This window comes from Danio aesculapii, chromosome 5 (assembly GCF_903798145.1).
Source record: "Danio aesculapii chromosome 5, fDanAes4.1, whole genome shotgun sequence".
NCBI classification, from domain to species: Eukaryota; Metazoa; Chordata; class Actinopteri; order Cypriniformes; family Danionidae; genus Danio; species Danio aesculapii.
In genome coordinates, this window is record NC_079439.1 from 21,735,232 (window position 1) to 21,751,293 (window position 16,062).

Sequence of the window (16,062 nt, forward strand, 5' to 3'; positions counted from 1 at the left end):
TTCACACAGGTGAGTGGGCTTCACAAACTACCTGTAGAAAATAAAACACTGTAAAATAAACACTCCCCCTCCTCATTCTATCACTTAATTCTCTGAGCATGAACCGTTTGATTTGTATAATTAGCACTTCTTGTGCACTTCTTGTTGAATCACTGTATTCCTTCTCAATTGTAATTTGCTTTGGACAAAAGCAATTAAACATTAAAAGATCAGGATCTGCATTCAAATCTGCGTTTGATCGAGAGAGATTCAGTTTTTAAATTTTTTTTCAGTTAGTTACAAACAAATAAATAACAGAAGTACTTGGAGAACAGTTTATAGTTCAGATATAAACATTGGTGTTTATAGTAAAGATTAAAATCACTGTTTAATGGAACATGACGCTGGTGAATGCTGTAGAAAGTACATTGTGTAACCAACAGGTGGCGACAAACAAACAACAAAATTATGTCACTGAATATGTTTTCCAAAATGATACACCTATAATAAAACATGACGTTTTGTGTGTGAATTGTTGAACCATTAATTGAAAATAAATATGATATGTTGTACAAGATGTTAGATTTCTATGTTTAGCATTAACAGCAACAGTAGCAAAGATCAATTTTCGTATTAAATGTTTTTCAGCTGGATCTTTCTTGATTTTTATTTTTATTAAAATTACAGCTTCTAAGTTATGTTTGTTAAAACCAATGGCTTTTGAAGAAATATTTTTGTTTAAATGGAAAACAAATGACATTTGTCTCCTCCCTTTTTTGCTGGTCCGAAAAATCCGTCACTCAAAAACCGCAGGTGTGATCCGAGCCATGAGATTTGCGATCCATTACACCACTATTATAAATGAATGTAAAAATAGAAAACTATTATTTTAAATTTTTATACCATTCTGCCAATTTGCTGTATTTTTAAATAAAACGCAATCTTTATAAGTTTCTTCAAAAACAACCCCAAACCTTTGAACAATGTACTTATCATTGCAGTTATTGTTATAGTTTTTATTCTTGATGTGAGCAGACCTTTAGGGAAGATATTATCGACTGATTCCTGACATCTGTTTGATAAGCCAGAAAAAAAAACTAAAAGCTGACACATTTCAGCTTTTTACATCCAAGACCTTCAGCAAAGACCCTCAAACACTCTTTCCTAAAAGACCAAATATGATACAGGTCACATGTATATTTAATGGTATCAATTCAAAAGAAAAAGCTTTTATTTCAAATATTAATGAACTGCCTTTACATTTATGCACTGGAATATTGAAGCTTTATTGGGGATTAATATTGAGGATTTTTTAAGGACTATAACAAAGCAACAGTGTTAAACTTTTTTATGATAACAATATAATAAATCATTTTATTGCTCAAATAAGCTTTTATTAAAAATCAAATACATATCAAATACATTTTCTGTTAATATACTGCACTCAAATAAATTATTTTTGCGACTGCATCAACTAAAATCATACATTTTCATCAAACTCAAATATAAATTTTCTATTTTTAAGATTTGTGTGCCTAGTTCTAGGAAAAAGACATTAGGGCTATGAAGCATCTTCCGAAAGCTATGAACTAACAGCTCACAAATGTGCTACTCTACAACCATCAGAAAAAAAAAAACACACACACACGCATTCATTATTTACTTCAGCATTCACCAAAAAGGGCACTTCACTCCTCCAGCTCAAAGCTTTAAAGACACAGCCGGTCTGCCATCCTCCATGGCCTTCATATTAAACATGACTCTTTGTGAAAACTGACCACCAACACGCTGAATCATCCTCCTGTGATCAGCTCACTCTAATCAATATCTGCATTCTGCTTCACAGGGCACACAGTGTTTACTGCTCCCCACACCCTGAGCACTTCAGTAGAGCAACATGAACCAATGTAAAACACACAACTGCTAAAGTTGCACAGGGTCTGAGAGTGATATATTCATGTAAATAAACATTACAATTATAATGTAATAACAAATATATACAGTTAACATCAAAATTATTAGCCTTCCTCTGTTTGTTTTTTCTTTTTCAAATATTTTTCCAAATGATGTTTAAGAAAGCAAGGAATTTTTCACAGTATTTCCTATAATATTTTTTCTTCTGGATAAAGTCTTATTTGTTTTATTTTAGCAACAACAAAAGCAGTTTTTAATAAAAAAAAAGTAATAATTTTAAGCCCCCTTGAGCTAAATTTTTCTTTGATCGACTTGCCTAATTATCCTAACTTGCATAATTAACCAAGTAAAAGCCTTTAAATTGTAAAATATTATTTACTGTCATCATGGCAAAGATAAAAGAAATCAGTTATTGGAAATGAGTTATTAAAACTATTATGTTTAGAAAAGAGTTGAAAAAAAAAAAACCTTTCCATTAAACAGGAACTGGGGAAAGAAATGGATAATAATTCTGACTTCAACTGTACATAAAAAATAAAAAAGTATTGCTGTATTATCAGCTTTGTTGCAGCCTCATCTTTTATTTTTAATAGCGCTTTTCACAATAATTATCATTCCAAAGCAGTATTACAAAAGGTGCACATAAATGAGCGAGCTTGGCACTGAAGACAAAACTTAGTATTTGTCGAACTATAGTGTGGCCGTTGGACCCTATAATATACTTTCAGACTATTTTTAATGATATACTGTATGCATAGTCTCCATTTAAAAATGCAAAAATGCTCCATTCAGCAATTTCATTCCATTCTGAGAGCACCCTTATGATGGACACTTATTCTGTAATCTGATGTACTGTATGTCTCTATAGTGGTTAAATGTGAATATAATATAAATTTTTTTGTAAATATCTAATGGCATTATTTGGTAACAATCATCTGTCATTTGTTTCAGAGCAAATAGATTTGAGTGCAATATTAGTTTTATATCTTTATACAGTGCATTCGGAAAGTACGGCTGTGAATACTCATGTATATGTTAATTTTTAGGTTTTTTTATTTTTAATAAATTTGCAACAATTTCAAAAAATCTTTTTCAGATTGTCATTATTGGGTATTTTGTGTAGAATTTTGAGGAAATAAATGAATTTAATACATTTTGTAATAAGGCTGTAACATAAAAAAATGTGGAAAAAGTGAAGCGCGAATACTTTCCGGATGCACTGTATATAATAATAATAATAATAATAATAATAATAATAATAATAATAATAATAATATAAATATGCAGATGGTTTTTGAAAATTGTCTTAGCATCTTTATATTTTTGCTTGTAAAATACAGCAGTATTTAATAAAAGTACTTGCAAAATGATGCAATTGTAGTGACTGGCAGCTCAAAGAATTTCATTCAGCCATCAGATTGCAACAAAGACCATATTGTGATCAGTCATAAAGACTTTAAGGGAGAAATGTGAGAATTCGCTAAAGCAGACATCCAGTTGATCTCTCTCTTTTATTATAAAAATAATACTTATTTAAATAGATGACTACATGCAATAGTAATCTAATGTTTGCTTTGGATTTATGGGGTTAATGTTGGTGAATTCCTGGATGTGGTAGAGTTAAACAGGCAGATTTATTCATTTTGGTTTATTTCGTTCAGTGTTAAAATCTTAATCTGTTAGCAAGATCCTCTGTTTTGTCATCACTGAGACATTACAACACTTTACCTGAAGCAACAAAATAATTCAAAAACCAGTTTTAAATTGACATCATTGAATTAGAAATGGAGACCAATTTCATATATGAATCTGTGGGTGCACTCACACTATGCTATCCGAACCATGTCCAGGCACGTTTCCCGGAAGTGTGAGTGCTCTGAATGGAGCTCAGGCACGGTTCAGTTGAAGAGGTGTGCCAGAGCACGGTTTACTTGGGTTTTGGCGCAGTACGCTTTTAGTGTGTGTGCAAATCGTGCCTGAGCCCGAAACTGAGGACGAGACGTGACTTTTAAGGGACTTTTTCATATTTTTATTAATCATTTTCACTGTTTAATGAACACAAACTGTCATAGTATATTAAAGACGCAAACCCCTCACTGCACGTCAGCTGCACCTTCAGCAAACCTCCTAATATGTGCAGCACGTGAGCACGAGGACTTTTATGATTATTTAATTTATTTTGAGTGTCAAAAGTGGCTGACCTGTTCGGCTAAATATTTGACTGCGTGTCACTGCATATCAAATGACTAAAATGATATAACTTAAAAAACTGTGCTTAGCGAGAGCACTTCTCTTCTGTTGAACTGAACAACGCATCATCGATGACGCAAGCGTGCTCCGGCTCGGATGCAATGTGAGTGCAGGCCTCACACAAAAGTGTTTATTTATATATGATGCAATATGACTGTATATCAGCACTGCTGTGATTCGTGCATTGCAGTGTTCCCAAGCTTTCACGAACAGCACATTCAAGGACTTTTTAAAGCATTAGTACCTTTATAATTCAAACCCCAGCATAAAGTCCTTATCGTACTTAACATTTCACTTACACTTAAAATTGACACTAAAATGCCAGAGTAATTTTCAAAAATTTGGACCATTTCAAATATAAAAAAGTCAAATATAAAAAATAATTGATACAATTTGTTGAATTCAGTACTGGTGATATTCAAATGCAGTTTCTGAAATATTGATAAAAATGTGCATTATTTGTCAGTGTTATACGATTTTTCAGTGTTATAAAGATTTTTCATTTAAGAATTTAAGTTTATTTGTTTTGTTTTTGACAATTGAGTACAATTGTTGAAATAAAACTATAAACTAATTTAATTTCAAATTTAATTCAAGCACTTTCACTTTTTGTTTGTAGGTAGTTTCAATGCCTTGAATCCATGTGTCAGAAATTAAAGTACTTTCAAAAAGTGTGGGAACCCTGGCATAGGTAGGCGATCACCATAAGTAAAGTGCTGATATACAGCCATGAAATAATTTTTATTTCCTTTTTTTTAAAGAGCCCCTATTATGGGTTTTTGAAAATGACCTTTCATGCAGTGTGTAACACAGATTTAAGTGAAGTGAAATATCCAGCTAAGGCTTAAATCTGAAAGTACTGTACACAGTGTTTAAAACTATTGACTCATCTATAAAAGAGTCGACTCATAGTAGTTTGAATGAATCACTGCTGTAAATAAGCATTTAAGGCTATATTAGTACATTAACATTTATCCTAATCAGTTTTGTCATCTGCAGCTTAAAATATTTGAGCCCTTTAAACTAAAATGGATCCTGATTCTACAGGGTCCGATTGGGTGATAGGAATGTGCTTAGTGTTTCTATATCATAAAATTCCTCCTTTAAGACTCTTTCTCCACAGAGACAGTCTGAGGTTGCTTTCATCAAAGGATAACTGTGCTTTGTGGTTTGAGACATGGCGGAGAGCAACATTAATCATTTCTTTTTTTAACACCCGTAACCACATGCATCTGCGGCGAGAACGTGTAACATATTCTGTTTGATATAAGGAACATTCTCTGCGTACATCCAGCTAAAAAAAACATCAACAGCATTGGTGTAGATGCTAAAACAGAAATCCTCTGTCTTCCTCTGTCTATCAGATTTAGTTACCTAATAGCTTCACAGTTCTCAATTTCCATAAACTAGATCTGCCATTAACCTTTAAACGTTTGCAATGTCAATTTAAAATGTAAGATATTTACCTCACTTTGTCCTATACAGTAATGCTGCTTTTTAGTTGTTGTTTTTTAGAATGATATCTATGGTACTAACCAAAATAGAGTAACTGTGGTTTCACACTTGATTTGGTTTCTAACCGATTCAATTAAATTTGAGTTAGTTTGACATCAGAGATCATTTATTTGAATAATGTGAACATTGTATTCTGTGTGCAAACGTTAACTCCACCTAAAAAGGTCTGGGGTACAGTTCATGTGGTATGTTTTAATTCTGAATTGAACTCAAATGTAATAAACTGAATGACTGCTGTGGTAAAGTCTAAATTTGTCAAACTGGCCATAGCCATATCACACTGAAGCCCAAGACCGGTTACTCACTGAGGCTGCACTAACACTATGCTATCCGAACTGTGCCCAGGTGCTTTTCCCGGTCCATTTGAGAAGTGTGAGATCTCTGAATCGGGCTCAGGCACGGTTCAGTTGGCCGGCCCTGGCCCATTTGGAAGAGGTGTGCCAGAGCGTGGTTCACTTGGGCTTTGGTGCGGTACGCTTGTAGTGTGAGTGCAAAGAGCTCCTGAGCCCGAAACTGAAGACGCGACGTCACTTTTAGGGGACTGTTTTATATGGATTTATTAATAATTCTTAATTTTCAATGAAAGCAAACTGTCGTAGTACATTAAAGACGCAAACCCCTCGCTGCACATCATCTGACCTTCAACAAACCTCCTAATATGTGCAGCATGAAGACTTTGATGATAATTTGTGAGCGTCAAAAGTGGTGTATATGTTCGGCAAAGTGTTGGACTGCATGTCACTGCATCCCAACGCACTAAAAATAAGAGCGAGCAGCGCTTCTCTTCCTATTAAACTAAACAGTCGCATCATTGATGATGTAAGCGTGCTCAGGTCCGGTAGGTAAAAATACAATGTGAGTGCAGGCTGAGGGGGAGAGGGGATGGGGACAATCGAGCTTTGGCATGGTTCAAGGCAACTGTATCTAATGTGAGTGCGCCCTGAAGCTAAGCAGGGCTGAGCCTGGTTAGTACCTGGATGGGAGACCACATGGGAAAACTGGGTTGCTATTGAAAATGGTCCTAATGCCCCAGTAAAGTGAAGGGGACACTATACTGTCAGTGAGTGCTGTCTTTCGGATAAGACGTTAAACCGAGGTCCTGACTCTCTAGGATCATTAAAAACCCCATAGCACTTCTCGTAAAGACTAGGGGTGTAACCTCAGTGTCCTGGCCAAATTCCCTCCACCAGCCCTTACCAATCACAGCCTCCCTATGTGGAGAGACCTCATAATTGTGAGGTGCTTTGGGTGTATGTCCAAACATGATAAATGCACTACATAAACACACACATTACAAACTGTGTATTTATGTATTTACTTACTTGCTTTCCTGACTAGAGTGTCTCATACCCTGCAAGCAGTAATATTTATATGTATTTTCTGTCCACAAAAAAAAAAAATCATGTCCTTCTGCATTACTTTGAACCAATTTTCATAACAAAAACAAATTTGCTCTTCTTTGTTGGTAAAAATTACAAAACATTTCAAAATCTAAAGTACAAAACATTGGTGAGCAGGCATCCATTCATTTCAGTCTTCATGCATAGTTGTAACCTAGAAACAGGGGTAAATGAATTCCACTCTGATGACGCAAACACAGCAGACCACGAACAAACTTGTAATCAGCTTAAACCTTTAATTTATTAATGATGATTTTAGGTTCAAGTAGTATTTGTAAAGACTTGAACGGAAAAAAAACTGCTGTTTGTAAAGCATAAAGCGCCATCTACTGGTAAAAAAGTTCAGAATCTATTCAAGAGAGAATAGTGGTGCATTTTGTAAAATCGATTGGCTCTAAAAGTGGACCTCACTTTCCTTTGCATTTTGTTTTAAGGTTTCTGGGATATTTTCACTTTTTGGTCAAATTATATATAAATTTGTGTCGGTGCCAATAGTTCAGTGTTTAGCGTGTCAACACATATCACTGTGGTGCTCATGGTGACCCGACGATTCCCAGCTTGAGCTCCTTTGCCGATCCTTCCTCCATCTCTGCTCCCCACACTTTCCTGTCTGTAAAATCTCTACTATCCTATCCTGATAAAACCCCTAAAAATTATATAAATATATTCATATTTTGTTGTTAACGGCAGTATTAACCAGGCTGGACTAGTATGGAAATTCATTCAATGCTATTGGTTTGACCAATAAACTTTGGTTAACATCAATTTAAAAGATTAAACAAACAGGAAATGCCCTTACCTCTCCCATCATCCATCTCTTTGGTAGTTCGTCCTTTGGCTCCATGGCTCCAGCTGCTGGTGTGATCAAATCCTCGTCTGGCCCACTCGGGTGCATCCTGCCCCCTGCTTTCCTTCATCCACGGTGGTCCAAATCTCCGGGGGGTTCTCCGCGTTTCCTTAAACACCCGACCCAAGAGCCCTAGACCCTCAGACGTGGCGCTCCCACCACCTGTGCCTCCTCCACCCTCAGACAGAAGTGGGTCGCGGCCGCTTCCAGCAACGCCAGCGGTGGAAGTATCGCTGGAGAAGCCGGAGTGGAGAAAAACAAGGCTGCCGGCAGTGAGGTAGAGCAGGATGAAGGAGAAAAAGCGCACCGGTTTACGCCGAAAATAGCGGTGGATCTTCAGCAGAGATCTGGCCATGATGGGCTCTCGAGCCACACACATTGGCCCTCGATGTTACACAGACACATATAAAATCAGAGACAGCACCTTCCTAAAAAATTTTCATTGTTTAGTGTCTGTTTGTAGCACTAAAGCAAACCTCTATCCAGGAGATGGGACTTGTTAAGGCGACGACACCAAGTTCTGTCCTATGTGTCCTTGTGTCTTTCTACGTCCCAAAAGAGGAGATTGGTGCCACCAGAGAGGCCATGTTGTGAAAGGCGAGTGGCACTGAAGACTGAAAGATGATCTTGCTTTCACTCCTGTTATCGGACTCCCGCTCTCCCGAGACCTTGTTTCCCACCAAGCTGTCCGTCAATTAAAAGCAGCGCTGATTCATGCCTGACTCAGCCTTCACTCACAGACTGAAAAACACAAAATGACAGCTACTGAACAAGGAGGAAATACTGATGAGGCCCCTGAGCAAACAAAAGCACTGTATCTGAAAGCGATTAAGGGCATAGGGCGACAATTCAATAACGTACTAGGAGAGAAGGGCACAGCCTAACGATATATGACTTTCTTAGTTTGTTTGTATCCACATGGGTTATTTTTTTCCAAATAGATTTCTAATCTAATACAAATATGTGGCTCTGTTTGATAATTATAGTGTATAGTAAATACATAGCAACCAGGGCCTCGTGCTTGAGAGTATACTTAAAAGAACAATGTGAGCAAACGGATGAAGAAACATTTTTGCTAATGCAAGACCTTGCTAATGGCACAGAGTAACATGGTTCTAATAATAACATGGCAGATTGAAATCCATTGTTCCTATCTGCACAACTTTTTTTTGAAATTACGGTAACACATAAGGTATTAATAAGACATGAAAACCTTCATAGTCATGAATGACAAGTCACAGATATGAAGGTGAATTTATGCATGCTTAAGTGTCATTCGCTCTGGTTATGTCATTTTAAATGCAAAAGTGACATTGTAAGATATGTCTTTGTTATTACTACTTGACGTCACCTAGAGAACTTGTCATAAATCTGTAATAAACATGATCGTCATGAGGCGATTCTGAGGGGCTGATCACACCGAACACGTCTTTCCATTCTAAAAACACAAAACACGCACTGCCTTTTTTGTTGACAAGAAAATAAGTGCGGTGCGCTGTTTATGATGCTAGAGAACGACTGAATTAGCTGTGTATTGTGCGAGAGTGTTGCTGATTTTGGTACAATTTTAATATTTAATAACATTGCGAAATTCAAGATTTGTGAGTCATACAGCACCGGATAACTCAAAACAGCAACTTCAAGTCTCTCTTGACAACACAAACACTGCTGTCACCTCAACAGGAACCCCGCCTCTGCTTTCATTTGATCGGAGAATGAAAAAGATGTCACTGACATAACATGCTTTTTCTGCTCAGAGTTGACGTTTTCCACTGCAAGTGCACAGTGCACAACAGCAAAAACGCAAGCCGCAGCAGGCGGTTAAAATGCAAGGTGCACAGAGCACACAAGCAGCGCAAAACGCTAGTGGCTGTTAGTAAATCATTCAAAAAAAGGTGCCTCTCAACGCAAAAATGCGTTCGGTGTGATCGGCCCCTGATTTTGTCAAAAATTGCTAAAAATGGTTGATTAATGTCTTCTGTTAGTAAGTGACACATTAAATAACTGTCTAAACTGATAGACTGCAGACCGGAGATTGAATAATCTGAGCAGATTTGGCTCATTTTAGATAACCACTAAAAACTGAGATTAAAACAAATGTACTTCAACTATTGCTACATAAATGTTTAATGATATCTTCAAAACATTTTTGAAATTCTGCACAAATTTTTTCTGGCTCCGTCCGAAATAGCCTACTACTCGATTAGGTACTACATTTCAGTTAGAATTTAAGACACGACTGTTAGCAAAAAAAGTAAGTTCTATATCAGGGATGGGCACACTTGGTCCTGGAGGGCCGGTGTTCTGCAGAGTTTTGCTCCATCACTAATCAAACACACCTGAACAGGCTAATCAGCCTTCAGCATCACTAGAGGTGCGTCCCAAATTGCATACTTATGCACTATTCTACGCCATTTTGTAGTATAAATAGTGCAAGCAGTGCATTCACACTGAAAACTTTACAAATAGTAAGTACACTTTAATTACCCAGAAGAAGCACTCAATCAACCGGTAAAAGGAAATGTGTTATGTTGGACATTTCACGCACTCAACGACCACAGTTTTGCTCACGTAGCTGAAGGGCCGGAGCTATCGGGCGCACATGTTGGATAACTTTATTTATTTTGAATTGTGAAAGCAAAAAACTTTTTTGTATGGAAGTATGCGATTTTGGATGCAGCCTGTGAATCTATAGGCAGGTGTATTTGTCTATCCTTTTTCAATATAGCCGTGATTTTTTTTTTGGTAAAAAAAAACTGTAAAAATGCTACAGTAAAAATCCGTAACCTGATTAACAGTACGTTTCCTTAATATATACAGTGAATAACCGTAAATTGACTTTCCCAGAATTCCCTGCATGGCACATCAATTTTTATGCTTTTTGTTGACATTAATATAGATACTTTTTAGTCGTTTCCCTATCAGGTTTGTACATTAGAGATTTACATCTTATGTTGATAAACAATGTTTATTTTATGACTTTAATTTTATGCGTGTTACCATACTGGTGTTTAGTAGCTGTGTGAATGACATTGGGCACCTTCTATACACTGATACACTCTTCTGCTTGTGGGAAAAGTTGATTGTGATGAGCATTAGTTCATTAAGTAACTTTCTCATCACCACCTGCATATGGCTGTGTTAACGTGTCTATCTTTGTAACAAAAGATGTGTAAATGTTGGTAATTACAGACATATTACATCTATAAATTAATGAAATACGGTAGTTTACTGTAAAAATTAGAAATAACTTTGATCGTTTGTACCGTATTTTTAACGGTAAAATACTGGCAACCACAGCTGCCATTTTTTTACCGTAAATTTAACAGATTTATTTTCTACAGTGTACTACATCCACCATTCGCCATTATTACGTGATCTACCTACATTAGTTGTGTCACTTCACTCCCATTCATAAATTCTCTCACGTGGCATTATGGAATAGCCTAGCAATCCATTGGATGTGCACTTCAGAATCTTGCAGGAAGTAATAGGTCATCTGGGTACTTCTTGCCTACTGTTTTTCGAATACTATAAATACTACTCGGCTCGCACATACTCAGACATACATCAGACATACTAATGTTCTTCACATACAATATAACAGTGAGTAGGGCTGCAAGATATTGAAAATATTTCAATTTTTTTTTTTATTCTAAAATATATATTGCGATATCACTATATTTTTACTAAATGAGTTGAATAATCATTTGGAAAGAATTTATCATTTTAGATTGATTGGGATGTTTCTGTATAAAAGTGCATAAAATATAATAAACAGTCTATAAGCGTCGATAAGTTCAATAAAGAAATAAATAAGTTCAATAAATAAACATTGTTTTATTGTTTTTCTAGGAGTCGAACTGCATTCATGTATACAGTAATTGAATTATCAAATGTAAAATAATACCCCATGGTCTTCGTTTTATAAATAATTCAATAAAATTTAACATTATTAATTTGTCAAGGTTACAAATGGTACAATTTCATAGGCCTCAATGCTTCTAAAACCCTCCCACAGTCACAAGCATCAAAAAACACTTGCAAAATGATCAATTATAATCCATGCTCAACATTGCATAGAAATGCGATGTGACTATTGTGAATGATCACATCATGATATCGAGGCTGAAACGATATATTGTGTAGCCCTAATTGTGAAGTATGCAATTTTATATTTTCTATATAGTGCTGATATGCATTAGTTTGTGCCTTACTCAGCTCTTTTACATATGAAAATCTCTAAAAAGCTAGAGACTTGCCTGGCTCTGAAGGAAACAGAAATGCACCAATAACAGCCTGAAAACATTTATGCAACAGCTTAAAAAAAGAGGCTGTGCATGTCTTAATTTTGTCCTAAAGTTGTTTGTCTTAAGGATGTTTGCCTTTTTATAGATGACTGCATGCAACAAGGCTTATTTATAATTAAAACGTTCATCTTGTGATTCGCAGAATATCTCTAGGACATAAAGGGAGTCGTTTAAAATGAATTTGTTCTTCAGTTAATCTCTTCTTTTCTCATAGCAACCCTTACATCAACATTGCATCACACACAGTGCCAAAAACTCATTAACTTGTGCCAAAGAATGAAAACGTTGAAACGACAGGAATAAAGGAAGATGGAGAAGTGAAAATAATGCTTGTGGAAAGGTTTCACTTTCTTTGAACGCTGTAATACTCATTTTTAATTTCTGTTTTTATGTCATAAAAGCATTCCTTTGAAATAATAAAAAAATTAAAAGAGATAATTCAATAAAAAAATAACTACACTGTAAAAAATGTAAAAGCATATGTTTTAGGTCATTGTACCTTATTAAACTAAGTTAATTATAGTCTAACTTAATTTACACAAGCTGTTTTAAGACAGTTTAAGTTCAATAGACACATAAGGTTAATTTGTTACAGCCTAAATAATTTAAGGCAACCTGGATTTTTTTTACAGTGCAAGTGTGCAAGTAAATTGGGGAATTTTGTTAAACAGCGAAAAAAATCTATGATACATTTTGCTTTAAATATATTTAGACATATTTGAACTTAAAAAATATTTATTGGAAATAAAAAAAAAAAAATAGTTATTTGCATCCCAAAATATTAATTCAATTATTATTTAATTAAAACTAAAATAAGAAATATTTTTAAAATACAAAAATAAAACTATAATAATATTTATAATAATAATAACAACGACAACAATAATAATAAGAGATTTCCCGATCAGGTTTTTTTGCCCTCAAGACAGAGTCATTTGATTTTGAGTATCTGCCAATACTGAAACCCGATCCGATACTTCTTTAATACATAAAAAAGGAATAAACAAGAGCCGGATCTGGACATCCCTAATAATAATAATACACTTTTTTACAAACTATAATGATGCTAACATTGATAATAAACATCACTTCAGTGAGATTTGTGCTAATACAGTGCATCCAGAAAGTATTCATAGCGCTTCACTTTTTCCACATTTTTTTATGTTACAGCCTTATTCCAAATTATATTCAATTCGTTTATTTCCTCAAAATTCTACACACAATACACAGTGGCTCAGCCAGAGCCCAGACCTAAATCCTATTGAACATCTATGGAGGGATCTGTAAATGGCTGTACACCGTCGCTTCCCATCCAACTTGATAGAGCTTGAGAGGTACTGCAAAGAGGAATGGGCAAAAATTCCCAAAGACAGGTGTGCCAAGCTTGTGGCATCATATTTAAAAAGACTTGAGGCTGTAATTGCTGCCAAAGGTGCATCAACAAAGTATTGAGCAAAGACTGTGAATACTTATGTACATGTCATTTTTCAGCTTTTTTTATTTTTAATAAATTTGCAACAATTTCAAAAATTCGTTTTTCACATTGTCATTGTGGGGTATTGTGTGTAGAATTTTACATAAACTGTAACATAAAAAAATTGGAAAAAGTTAAGCGCTATGAATACTTTCCGGACCTGTTGTAATAATATCTGACATATTTTGAGACAGATAAATTATCAGACATTGTTAACTTTGCTTCCAATAAATGACCTATGCTCTAAAAAAATAAATATGAATAACAGTAAAAGAACTGGCAGCCCATAACCTGAATTTTCTAACAATATTTACATGACAAAACCTTACACTATATCATTTCAAGCCACTAAAAGCAATCAACCCATAATGCAATTATGCAATAATATGTATGTAATATATGTATATAATAATGCAAAAATAAAACATAAATAAATGGGAGTAAAAGACCGAAACAAACTTGTCATAATATACACATTTTTTACAGTGTAGTTTCAGTATTTTTACAATATTTTCACTCAAAAACATGACAAAAAATATTTATTTACAAGTTATTTTTGCAGTGATTAATTTGTCTAGATGAAAAGGACGGAAGTAGTCCATTCCTGTGGTCAAAGAGCCCAGTGTCCGCAGTGGGCAAAAACATTCAGGCAGTGTGTTCGACATCAGCCTCTTCTGAGGGCAGTGGAATTTTCCGTGGTCAACATCGCAGTACAGACTTTACGTGAGTGTGCATTCGAGTGTGTGTGCATGTGTGTGTGTTTTGGTCACCGTTACCTGACCCCGAGCTCCACCTGCCGCAGACGGCCTGATGTTATCCCAAAAACACTGGAAACCAGCAGCACACAGACTTCATTCAGCCCACATACAGACCAGTTCCTACAGAGAGAGGGAAAATTCATTTAAATTCATGTTGCACGCCAGGGCGTCAAGGATTTCACTTAGCGCAGGCTCTTTTATACATAATTTTTTTATTTGCCTCAGGCGCATGTTTTTTTTTTTACTTTGTAGACCCCGGTCTTTAAAAGTGCTTGTAAATCGTTGTTTTTTCCACAAATGTGTTTTCTTGTGGTGAAACTCATAGACTACATGGAGTCATATGGGTGTCTGTATTTTGATGCGACAGAGGAAAGAAACAGTCAAGGGTGCAAATCAGATCTAAATAAAGACACGAATTATACATTATTTTAAGTGAAAACGAAAGCATTAAAGGGGCAGCTCATCTTAAAAATTGAAATTTCATCACTTACCTACACTCACGCGGTTCTAGACTTTTGTGAATTTCTTTATTCATTTGAACACACATACACAAAGACATGCTGAAGAATATTAATAAAAAGCAACCATTACACCCATAGTAGGGACAAATATAATTTACTACTACTACCTGCCTATATAATATAGAAGTCAACAGCGTTTTTTTCCCCAACATGTTTAAGTATATCCTTCTTTGTGTTCAACAGAAGAAAGAAACTCAAACAGGTTTGAATCAAGTAGAGGATGAGTAAATGATGACAGAATTGTAAGTTTTGGTGAACCTTCCATTTAAATACATTTTTAAAAGGATATTAAAGCTACCGTAAAATTTTAGGTGTTAGTATCAGTATATTAGGTTAGCCTTAAGTATATCCATAAGCTAGTGTGCTTCAAAACAATGTCAAAATTTGCATTTCATCAACAATCCTTTTTCATCCTTGCTCTCCCTTCAAGATGCTTCTGATTTGCTATATATATATATATATATATATATATATATATATATATATATATATATATATATATATATATATATATATATATATATATATATATATATATATATATATATATATATACCTGTATATATACAGCCAAAGAACACATTTCACATACAGCACACATGATACATGTCACATATTTAGCTCTCATTTGCTTTTGATTCTTTTGCTTGATTTTGATCATTGTCAGTGGCAGAGCTGTAATAAAAACAAAATGCTATTGTTTGTTTTTTTTTGTTTGTTTTTTTTTTAATGGGAGGGGTTAATATATGTCCCACTCTGGCTTCATGTTTCAGTTGAGATTACCTCAAACTTTGAACATTGAAATGCACATTTCAAAGTATTAGGGAATTTCAAGAAATTGAGTCTACCCGATATGGTGCAAATCACTTGCCTACGAAGTACAATGACAGTAAACGTTGACCAGCCCTAATAAAATATGGGACCAGCCTTAAATAAAAATAATGTATCCTACATTCCAAATGTTTATGGCTATGACTAGGCCCAGAAGAAATCTGCGTGTTCAGAAATTTCCACAGATTTCCTCAGATTTTTAGCCCACCATTGAGTCTATTTATTTACTTGTAAAAATTTATATTAATTTTATTTCATATTTT

General features: G+C 35.0%; 1 protein-coding gene across 1 annotated transcript in view; it reads right to left on the reverse strand.

Moving 5' to 3' along the window:
* wscd2 (WSC domain containing 2) overlaps positions 1-16,062 on the reverse strand; it is a 122,818-nt gene that overhangs the window by 50,528 nt on the left and 56,228 nt on the right. The window contains exons 3-4 of the mRNA XM_056457546.1: positions 14,466-14,567; positions 7,858-8,646 (exon numbers count right to left, since the gene is read on the reverse strand). Of these exons, the coding sequence (XP_056313521.1) occupies positions 7,858-8,284 (427 nt within the window). The 5' untranslated portion in view covers positions 8,285-8,646; positions 14,466-14,567. The remainder of the gene's footprint in view (positions 1-7,857; positions 8,647-14,465; positions 14,568-16,062) is intronic.